The sequence below is a fragment of the Notothenia coriiceps genome, unplaced genomic scaffold (genome assembly GCF_000735185.1).
Source record: "Notothenia coriiceps isolate Sejong01 unplaced genomic scaffold, NC01 NC01_scaffold00037723, whole genome shotgun sequence".
In the NCBI taxonomy this organism is placed as follows: Eukaryota; Metazoa; Chordata; class Actinopteri; order Perciformes; family Nototheniidae; genus Notothenia; species Notothenia coriiceps.
In genome coordinates, this window is record NW_011370424.1 from 329 (window position 1) to 11,898 (window position 11,570).

The following is an 11,570-nucleotide window of genomic DNA, read 5'->3' on the forward strand; positions in this document are numbered from 1 at the left end:
TAGATAGATTCTATCTATATGGCGCTGATCTTAGCTATCTCTTAGTGGAGGAAAACAATTGTGACATCACTTACGCGACTCTGGGATTTGTAGTTTTTCATAGTCTTATATTTCAACAGTTTTACGACAAACTGTGACTTTTTTGACATGGAAATGATTTTTTAAGATTGACAAACATCATATGTGTAATTCATGGCACAATTCAAACGGGATCGAAAGATAAGTTTTCTCTCTCCATTGACTTCAATACATTATTTTTCTGAAATAAGGTTCCATGGACCGGAAGTAGATGAGCGTGACTTCGCCACTCTATAGAAAAAGACAGAGACTTTATTATTGTTGTCAACTTTTTAGTTAAATAAATGAAGAAAGTTGTGATCCTCTCACCCTTTCCTCTTCAAAGCTGATGAGTCCTTCGTCATCGTCGCTCTCCAGCTCGGCGGGCTCCTCGCTGATCAGAGCACTGAGCTCCGTGGGGGCCGGCCGAGACTTCAGCAGGTTGAGGATGCGCTGCAGGGGGGACTGTCCAGGCACCGGGGGGGACACCTCCTGCTGATCCAGGTTGTCACTCTGCTTCTTGGCAAAGTTGACAAACACCTTAGCAGAACAACAGAATAAAGGGGATTCATTCCATTTGTTTCCCTTGTGGCATGTACTGCATGAAGCTGATCCAGGTACAGTGCCTCACATTGTCCAGAGTGGTCTGACTGACGGAGTAGTCCTCGATGCCCAGCACCTCCACCACCTGCTCCATCTTACTGAACACCTGAGCTAGGGAGATCCGCTCAGACTTCAGCTGGTACTGGATCTTAGTGTGGTGACGCTCCTGCAAAGTTCACAACAGCTGGCAGTCTTCAATGAGTAGACAAAGATCACTAACCTAACCCACCTCAACAAAATCTGAAAAAAAGCTGGAAATGTAAAATGTGAAATATCAAATGCGACAAAACCAAAGTAGAGTTACAGCCTCGGTCAGCTGGTCCTCCCTGTGTCCAACATGTCAAGAACCGTTTTTATTCTATTGTCTTTTCTTGTGAAATTGTGATAGTAAATAGTAACGTTTTTTGTTAATGAACAGCGAACAGGGACTTCTTCATTCTTATAATTTCATCCCTGAGTCAGAATGATCGAAGCTGCTGACCCCCGCTGGCAGGCTGTGGGCAGAGGAACTGGGCTTCATAACACTACGGTAATAATTCAATCATATTTGGAAATTATACATTTCTTCAATAGAAACATTGTAACGTGAACATTTTTGAACTTATTTGTAAAGAAGATAAAGCAGATCAGTGACACTAAATACATTTCTGAAAGGAATTAGTATAAGTAAGTGTGGCAATCCGTTTCGGCACTGTATCTGCAGTCGGCATTGTGATGGGAACTTCTGAAGCAATGGAGACGAAACTCAGAGAGACATGCGGAGAGCAGGAACTTTGACGGCAAACACTGAGGGTTTATTTGGAGCTTCGGCCGGAGAATTCACAAGACATGTGCTGCAGCCACGAGGTGACACAGAAGTTGCCAAACCAATTCTGAAGATCTCTCCCCCAGACCCATGTATTGAGCTGGTTCTGAGAGAATAATCCACCTGCTGCATAACAAGATAAAGCACTATAACCTCTATCAGCTGACGCCAACAGGCAGGAGCAAGGAGACAAAACACTGAGAGCACAGCCTGTGCTTAGTAAGGGAAGTGCAAACTGATTAACTGGGTCAAGGCCTAGGAAAATATTTCTCCAACAGGTATCATATACAGAAAGTATATTCAAACCTTGGTCCTCCCTGTATAGATTAAGCACACTAAGAGTAAATGATTCATTGTTAAGCCACTGTAATGTGTGTTGTGTATAAAGTGTTGTTATTTGTTTGATTTACTAAATAAAACCAACATTTTGAGATAAAAAAAGGCACCAACTTCATTCAGAGGAATATGAGTTGATAGATTATCCTGGACTGGTATATGTCAAGGTTTAGTCCGGATTAAAGATTTTTAATGGCAGCACAAATGACTCCTGTTGTCTGGTTTGACTGCTAACTGTTGTAGAAAGCAGCATTAAATATAAATGTTCCACAATTTAAGTAAAACACCTCTTCAGCCAACCCATTACCACAACATTTACACTGCTTTTTGGAATTCTACAATTTGGAAAAATCTATTATTATGAATTAGTAGAGACCTGCATTTGTAAAGAGTTTTGGTTGTGTGGTTCCTCAAATATTTGAGCGTCCGCAATGTGCAAAATGCACTTGCCAAAGTCAAATCAAACCATTTTCCATTCAAGGTCTACGGATCTGGTTATTTTCCATGTTTTCATCAATAGTGCTTTACTTGAAAGGATTCTGCTCACCACTTCCACACTTAGAAATCGGACTTCAGCGGCCAGAGCATTTACTTTGCATGGCAGAATGATTATAGCAAAATCAGTAGATCAAAAACAAATCAAAAATATTGTCAGGATTCAAGTAAGCAAGTAAGCATGGCTGGACAGGCCATCTGGCATACTGGGCACTTTCCCGGTGGGCCGACGTGCATTTTGGGCTGACTAAACTTAGTATTAATTTTTTTTTATGACGGCCCATTCAGGTATTTGTATTCAATTCAAAACCTTTATTTATCTAGGTGAAATCCCATTGAGATCAATGATCTATTTTTCAAGGGAGACCTGTATACTTTTCAAAATCCTGCTTGTGTCCCCCCCACGTTCAAATTTGTTTCTAATGATCTTTTAACCGCAAGCCGTCATCGCCACAGAGAAGCACACAGCCTCTGTTCAAGTTCGGCCCTGTGTTTGTGTGTGGCACGAGAGCATTTTGTGTGAGTGAGAGAGAGAGAGAGAGAGAGAGAGAGAGAGAGAGAGAGAGAGAGAGAGAGAGTGAGAGCGCACCAGTTACCGGGATTGTTGTTGTTAGCATCTGGTGCTAGCTCGGAGCTAAGGAGATGTTTCTGCAACAAGGTGGAGGCGAGCTCTCTCCTGTCAGACTGAGAGAGATAACTTCAGCTCAGTGAGGTAAAGGACTCTCTTGAGGGTTTACATATCTTCATTTTTCCATCAAAGTGCACCAGATTTAAGCATTTAACTTCCAACATTAAAGCATGCCCCTGGACCCCCTTACTGGATGTGAGGTCCACCCCGAAATAAAACAGGTTCACATGGTTAGGAATATGATGCTAAATAGGTTTGCACACGTATTATATACAATAGAGTATGTCCATATGTTTCTCTTTTGGTAGTAGATTGGTCTATTATTGGGAGTTCAAATTCATTATTTACATTTCATATTGTGTATTCTTTGGAGTCTTAAGATATATGACCATAAATAAAAGAAGGAAAAAAAGTGGAAATTGAATCTCACATTATTTTATTTTGAACATTAATTGTGAACATTTTCCACTGCTTAAAATGATTCTCTCCAGTGTTGGCAATCGGCCTCTATATTAAGCAATTCAGAAGGAAGGACAGCTTTTTCTTAGACATATTTTAGAACTATTCTTCCTGCCAGAATTTATCATTATGTCCCACTTCTCAAACCAAAGTTACACATTTATGTGTGTTGGTAGTTTTGTGTTCACTGATAGTAAGCATTTTCCTCTGGTCAGGAGCCGCTACTGTGTTTTGGTTTGATGGGTGTGGGCCGGTCCGGGTCAAAATGCAAGGGCCAATTTTCTGTCCCAGTCCAGCCCTGCAAGTAAGTAGCATCTGAAGCCGCCAGGGGCAACATGTGATGCTACAAATTTGAATAAAAAGACCATAATTTATTGAAAGTAGTGGTTGTTACCTTTTCTTACAAAGAGCATAGCATGATACCATCCATGCTATTTTTGTGGCAATAAGAGGAAATAAACCAACTTCATGACATAACAAAAATTGAAGATCGTCCAAATTTGACCTGAGGACAACAGAAAGGGTTAAGAGTGTTATCACTTATAACAGCTTTGTGCTGCGGCAGGAAACCATGGTGATAAGAGTGACAGCTCTGAACCCACAAAATGAAGAGGCTCACAGCCCTGCACACTGCCTACCAATCCTCTCATGGTTTGTTTCCTTCTCATAGATTCTGATCTCCTGGAGTCTCTGCAGTAACGTACCTTCAGCACGGCCTCAGGGAAGTTCCTGTTAAAGAATCGCAGCACCTCCTTCACATTGGAGCTGCTCTTGGTCCTCACTGTGATCATGTAGCCATCCCCAAACCTGGATATAAAGACATGATGGACATGAGACATAGTCATATAGATCTGAGAGTTGATATTAAAACACAGGAAGAAGGTGGAGCTTCTGACCTGTTCTTCAGATGTTGGATGCTGCCCAGGCACTTGAACCTGCCGTTAACCATGATGCCCAGCCTGGTGCACAGAGCCTCACACTCCTCCATGCTGCACAGAGCAGCAGACACACTACGTTAGCTACAGTACGCTACAGTCTGGAAGCCCTCAAAGGAAGTCCGATTGTTTTCCCCAAGAGATCCATATAAACATCTTAATATGCTTCTCTCCTGTGTTCTCTCCTGTGTTTGTGAAATAATAAACAGCTGATTTATACAAAAGATATAATTGTATATACATGTTTTTTTTTTGCCAGGCTGTGAAACCTGTTTATCCTTACTGTACAGTGGGTCCTCTTAACACGGGGGTCAATAAAGATCTATTTGAGGAAATGCAGTTTTTGGCACTTTGCTCTTGTTTCACTGCCTGAGAAAAAAGAGTAACTGGTAAATGAGAAATGGAATTAGTGATCCAAATCAATGTTCCCAGCAAACCTTTTATTCTCCACTTGTTTCGAAAATGACAAAATTAAAATAAAGCTTATTTTCCGTGTCGTTCAGTCAAACACACTGCAAGAAGAATTTCATTAGGAAATGGATCACCAGAACTTTTTTGTTCTTGCTTGCCTTTCAGGATTGAAGTACTATTGTGAAAAAAGTGAAAGTATATGGCAACAGTAAGAGCGGGATTCCACTGAATGTAAGGACTAAGACGTCTCACCTGTGTGATGTCAGCACAACAGAGCGTCCTGTCTTTATTATGTCCAGGATCAAATTCCAGAGGAATCTGCGGGCCTTCGGGTCCATGCCAGTGGTGGGCTCATCCTGGAAGCCCCCACAAAATACAGCTTATTGGACAGTATATACTGTACTCTCATTATAGTTTCCGTGGCCCTTCTACCAGGTCCACATAAACTAGACCCTCAGAAAAACGCGGGCACAAATCCTTGATTATGCGGGCTAAAATCCTTGATTATGCGATTAAACATGCAGGGTTTTTATGTGATTTTATGCGGTAAAATTGCGGGAAGTTGCGAAATATGCAGAAAGTTGCGAATAAAAGAATAGATTTTCTTTTAAATATTGGGCTGTCTTATTTATTCTCTCTCACACACAACCTGCCACTAACGTTAAACCCCTTTCCTATTCAATTAAACATATTCAATGTTTAAAAGCAATTGGGCTATTTTAATCACACTCTCTCTCTCTCTCTCTCACACACACACACACACACACACACACACACACACACACACACACACACACTCTCTCTCTCTCTCTCTCACACACACACACACACACACACACACACACACACACACACACACACACACACACACACACACACACACACACACACACTCTCGCACACACACACACACACACACACACACACACACACACACACACACACACACACACACACACACACACACACACACACACACTTCTCCGCCTCATTCTGTTTTCATTTACTCGTTCGTTATCTGACCAGCTTCAATCTTATAGGCTACTCACTTCGTTTCTTGTAGCCCTCTAAAGCGTTTTGAAGGTTGATGCCTCGGTGAACGTGAGTTGTTTGGCTTTCTTGTCCGCAGCAGCAGAAAGCATTTTCGAATGTTTGAATGAATCAAAGTGGGTCGTCACCGTCGACTTATGCTCCAACACACAGTTGCACAAGGTGCAGAATAGTTTCCCCCCACTTTCGTGAAAGACATCGGGGTACTGCTTTGCCTGGTCTCTAGCAGAAATGTTCGTCGGTAAATGAGATGGATCAGATTTTTTCATCTTGGTGTTTTCTCTCTCGTGTGAGTTCCACACGTTCACTCTACGGAGTTGTTTACCTTCTGTGATGCGCGAGCTTATGACGTCGCGTCATCATCATCACTACTTCACGTCAAGACGAGTTCACTTTTTTTTTTCTCAACTTTGTGTGAAAAAATGTGGGGATTATGCGGCCTTTTGATAAATATGCGGCCTTTAAAAATATGCGCCATTTTGCTGATTATGCGGTAAATTCTGCGATCGCAGAATCGCGTTTTTCTGGAGGGTCTAAACATTAAAGCATCATTCCACTCCCAATGTGTCACTCAAACAAGGCGCAGCATATAGGAACATCCATTCCAGCGTCTTACCAGGAAGATGAGTGAGGGGTATCCAATCAGAGCGATGGCAGTGGAGAGCTTGCGTTTATTACCTCCACTGTAAGTTCCGGCAGGCTTGTCTACATACTTTGACAACTCCAGCTTCTCTAATGCCCACTGCACCACCTGGAGGAGAGGAAGGGTACTGTCAGTCTGCCAGGACCATTCATCTGCTCGGGGGGGCAGATGTCCCACCACTAAACAAAGGTTAGAGCTGGGAGTGTGTGTGTGTGTGTGTGTGTGTGTGTGTGTGTGTGTGTGTGTGTGTGTGTGTGTGTGTGTGTGTGTGTTTGACTGACCCTCTCCTGGTCCTTCCAGGGAATGCCACGGAGGCGAGTGTAAAGTTCCAGATGTTCTCTAGCAGTCAGGTCATCAAACAGAGCGTCAAACTGCGGACAGTAGCCGATACTCTGCTGCACACACAACAGGTCCTTCAGGATACTACACACACACACACACACACACACACACACACACACACACACACACACACACACACACACACACACACACACACACACACACACAGCTTGATTTTAACAAAAATGAATTGCATTCCTAATTTTAATAAATAACCTTTAATGTACCTGCTATCTTGCACCAGGCTGCAAACATGTTTATTTCTTCTGTAACGTTGTGAGTCTACTTTTTTCTCACATCACTTTTGAACAGGCCTCAAGTGGACATTCAGGGAACTGCACTCTGTGGCACATCTACATCCTTAGCAGTGTGCATTAATCTGAGGCATGTTGTGGCAATTAGCAATAAAAAGACACATTACAAATTTTTCTAGTTCCTATGTTGCCCTCTATATATGTCAACGTGCAGCAGCTGAGCATTAGAGTGTGGCTGAGACAAATAGAGAGGTGTCCACATACTATAGGTCATAAACTATGTTTTTCAACTGATGTGTGTTGCTAATTTTTCTTCTTCTTTGTGATCTTAAGTAAAGAAAATAGAAAAGCACACGAACATTAAAAGTTATCATTTTCTGCCACTGACCTGTTTCCGTTAATGAAGGCCTCTCCTCCAGTCGTAGACTCATCTCCTGTCAGCATCTTGAAGGTGGTGGTCTTCCCTGCTCCATTCACTCCCAGCAGTCCGAAACACTCCCCCGGCCGGACGCCCAGACACAGCCGGTCCACAGCCAAGATATGACCCATCTTCCTGGATTTGTAAACCTGAACACAGGGACATACCAGTTTTTTAGTAAACCAACGCTCCTTAACTATAAATCATGTATATTCCACAGACAAAATGGGTGTTTTACTGGTAGGTTAAATTGATTATTCAGTATTGGAAACAGGGGTGGCACTCATTTCTGGCAGTAAACATAAACAGTTGTTTGCTTCTAATTCACACTATTTGACATAGTGATGTCATTATGTCCGTCAAGTAAACAAAGGAGTAATTTTAACGCTACAATGTTTGAGTGAAATATGCATTTGCGTGCACATTTCTGTAGAAACAAAACAGTTGCTTCTTGGAATGTTCTAAATGTTGAGAGCTAAATGATCCAATGTGTTTTTAAACGGAGCAGAAATAGAACTAGTCTCCCACTTCAAGTGTCTTGGAGTCATATTGGACTCGAACTTGACTTTTAAGAAACATATTAAGAAAGTATCCAATACCATTAAATTCAACTTGCAACATTTTTAAACAAATGAGACCTTTCTAAACTGTCAATGCTGCAAAGTCATACCTCCAGCGTGTGATTCTATCCCACATTGAATACTGTTTGACAAACTGGTCGTTTGCTTGTGCCACAAACCTGAAACCCATAGAACAGCTGTTCAAGAGAGCTATCCAGGTGTTTGACAGAAAGCCACAGTCATACCACCACTGTACCATCCTTGAAAATCACAATTTCTTGAGTTTTGACAATTTTAAAAGTATGTGCTTTATTTATAAATGTTTACAATGCTTGTGTACACTGCTCATGCTCTTCCTGGATATCATGTATTCATTTTTTCTATGTATATAAATGTCATGTTCTTATATGTTGTATGTGACGGGACTACGGATGGAAATGAGCTCAAAGCAAAAATCCGGCTCACTTACACTTGTAAGCATTATTTTGTTTTAAAGTGTTCATCAATGTGCACTGTCCCGATTCAAATAAACGATTAAATGAAAATGAACCTTTGTGAGGTTGTCGATCTTTAGCTTGTCATTGTCAGCGTCTCCTCGTAACACTCTCCGTCTCTCACAGGCCACGTCTACATCGTCATCGTCTATTGGCTGGCAACTGACAGGCATCCTCCTGCACACACACACACACACACACACACACACACACACACACACACACACACACACACACACACACACACACACACACACTAAGTCTGAAGGAGTGACAGTAAATCCTGACATTCCCCACACTCATAGAAACCAACAGGACTCACGGCGGCTTTCTGAGGAAGTTGTACTGGCAGAGGATGGTGATGAGGAAGCCAACAAAGCCTTCGATTGTCATGGCAACGAGCCCTCGCGTCACGATGTCCCACTCAAATGGAGACTTCATCTTGTCAAACTGGCCTGAAAGCGCACCATTTATAACGATTGATATCTTCTTTACTTTTCTTTCAAAAATATTTGTCTGTTTGAAAAGTAAAATAGTTAAAGGTCCAACTTGTTGAGGCCAACTTAAGGTTTTATGCATTTCAATTTGTTACTGTCTAAAATACATACTTATTTAAGTGTTTGTTTCATTTAATATTTCTGCAAATAAAGTAGATTTTGCTAGTAAAGTTATTATTATATTATTTTTATAAAAGAAAATGATAGGCAACAAAAGATGAAATAACAATGATTCTAAATTCTAACATCATCCTGTTTGCCCTTATCATGGTACATTCGAATGTTGTTTTTTATGTCCCTTGTATCACACAAACACATACAGTACAATAATTATTCTGACTTCTTCACAATCACATTAAATAATCGTGAGAGAAACTACAAACATTGCTCCGTTATAGGTGTACCTATTTTAGCGTAGTATTCATTGATGTACTCATTGTAAGCCATCTCCATCAGGCCATGTCCCAGGTTGTAGTTGGGGAAGATCAGGAAACAGGACTTCAGGTAACTGTTGATTCTTTTCAGATCCTAAAGACATGAAGATAGTGGAGAATTAACACAGAAGTGATCTGAGACTACATCTGATAATACTGCACAACAAAAGCTGAGGGAACAATAGTCAAACTGACCTTATCATGTTCAAAGAGCTGGAGCAGGAAGGTGGCAACAGTTGCAGTGATGCCTATGAAGAGGTTGATGACTATAAGGAACACGTAGGCTGTACTGGGCACCTCGAACCAGAAGGATGCTGGGTACATGATGGGAGTAATGGACCACCTGGAAAAGAGACGACATATTGAAAGCCAAAAATATGAAGACGCATTAATTAACTTTAAATTAAGAGGACACCTCTTCATCTAAAACGCTAAGTCAATGAGGAAGTGCCTTGAACCTGCGTTATTTTTGAATAATCAGAAATGGACTGCATTGGTTGCAAATAGAAGTCAGTACATTCAGAAGTCTATGACAAAATGACCCTAGCCTCACCTGATTTATTACCTCAATAAACCTTTTCTGTATTGGTTCATATTCTCAAAGGCCAGATTCAAGAAGTCTGATGCACAATTATGGTCCCGTTCATAGTATAAAAAGACAACAAAGCAGGGTATGCTTGAAGGGCCGGAATACCTTCTGATTTACATCTCGATTCCATGGCATTGCTGTGAGATATTATCCATCATTCAGTACTAATAAAGACACTCCAAGCACTCCACAAGTACATTAAAGCACAAGCCTGCACTGGTTAAATAAAGGTTAAAAGAAAATAAAAAAAATAAAAGCCTGATTCTTGCTAACTAAAACTAGCATCCCAATACATTTCACAATTCTTCCTTTCTTACAAAGCTAGCTAGCTTGTGTTAGCACCATCTCACTTTTGCCCAGCTTCAACCTCTGTGATAAATATGGTCAACTTCACACTAGTTGAGTGACTATAATAAAACACTGTCTGCACTGGTGCAGTTTTTCCAGATCTTATATTCAGGGAGTTTATTTGCTTTCAAATATCAGAATGAAAGTGTGGTCTGCAGTCACATTTCTTTTGAAGTTTCTACTTGAGAAACATAAGGAGAGATGCCTTGAATCTTCTTCTCCTTCTCTTTCTCTAATTTCTTGTCTTCAAACCACTTTTCCCCAAAAATCCATATCATGGAAGAATACAGTTATTCAGACCCAGGGCCTTATACTGATGAACCGTTGCTGCAGACAGGATGATGTTGGAAAAACACTGATTTTAGATCATGCACTGTGAAGGAAATAATTATTTGATCCCTAGCAGATTTAGTTTGTTACACTCTTACAAATAAATTAATAGTCTATCATTTTAATGGTAGGTTTATTTTGACAGTGAGAGTAAGAATATCAAAAACAAAATCCAGAAATTGACATTATATAAAATATAAAAATTGTGGGAAATAAGTATTTGATCCCCTTGCAGAACATGTGTTAGTACTTGGTGGAGAAACCCTTGTTGGACACACAGAGGTCAGACGCTTCTCGTAGTTGGTCACCTGGTTTGTGAACATCTAGGAAGGATGTTGGTCCACTCCTCTCTGAAGATCCTCTCCAAATCCTTCAGGTTTTGAGGCTGATGCTTGGCCTCTCGAAGCTTCAGCTCCCTCCACAGATTTTCTATGGGATTAAGGTCCGGAGACTGGCTAGGCCCCTCCATCACCTAAATGTGCTCCTTCTTTAGCAGCTCCTGTGTTGCCTTGGCCGTATGTTCAGGGTCATTGTCCTGCTGGAAGACCCCTCCATGACCCATTTTCAGTGTCCTGGCTGAGGGAAGGAGGCTATCGGCCAAGATGTTACGGTGCATGGCCCCGTCCATCCTCTCCTCGATGCAGGGAAGTTGTCCTGTCCCCTTAGCAGAGAAACACCCCCAAGCAGAATGTTTCCACCTCCATGCCTGACGGTGGGGATGGTGTTCTGGGGTTATAGTCAGCATCTTTCTTCTTCTAACACGGCGTGGCGGGTTGGGGCCAAAGATCTCGATGTCTCATCTGACCACATCTTCTTCTCCCAAGCCTTCTCTGAATCCTTCAGATGTTCATTGTCAAACTTCAGACGGCCTCTCATGTTCTT

At 41.5% G+C, this 11,570-nt stretch overlaps 1 protein-coding gene across 1 annotated transcript in view; it reads right to left on the minus strand.

Moving 5' to 3' along the window:
• Window positions 1-387: 387 nt before the first annotated feature.
• Window positions 388-11,570, minus strand: part of LOC104967787 (ATP-binding cassette sub-family A member 2-like) — a gene marked incomplete at its 3' end in the record, with an annotated part of 16,237 nt that continues 5,054 nt past the window's right edge. The window contains exons 5-16 of the mRNA XM_010797309.1: window positions 9,617-9,764; window positions 9,392-9,515; window positions 8,813-8,945; window positions 8,547-8,667; window positions 7,407-7,585; window positions 6,704-6,845; window positions 6,396-6,530; window positions 4,982-5,085; window positions 4,280-4,372; window positions 4,088-4,190; window positions 689-826; window positions 388-597 (exon numbers count right to left, since the gene is read on the minus strand). Coding sequence (XP_010795611.1) covers window positions 388-597; window positions 689-826; window positions 4,088-4,190; window positions 4,280-4,372; window positions 4,982-5,085; window positions 6,396-6,530; window positions 6,704-6,845; window positions 7,407-7,585; window positions 8,547-8,667; window positions 8,813-8,945; window positions 9,392-9,515; window positions 9,617-9,764 — 1,630 coding nt within the window. The remainder of the gene's footprint in view (window positions 598-688; window positions 827-4,087; window positions 4,191-4,279; window positions 4,373-4,981; window positions 5,086-6,395; window positions 6,531-6,703; window positions 6,846-7,406; window positions 7,586-8,546; window positions 8,668-8,812; window positions 8,946-9,391; window positions 9,516-9,616; window positions 9,765-11,570) is intronic.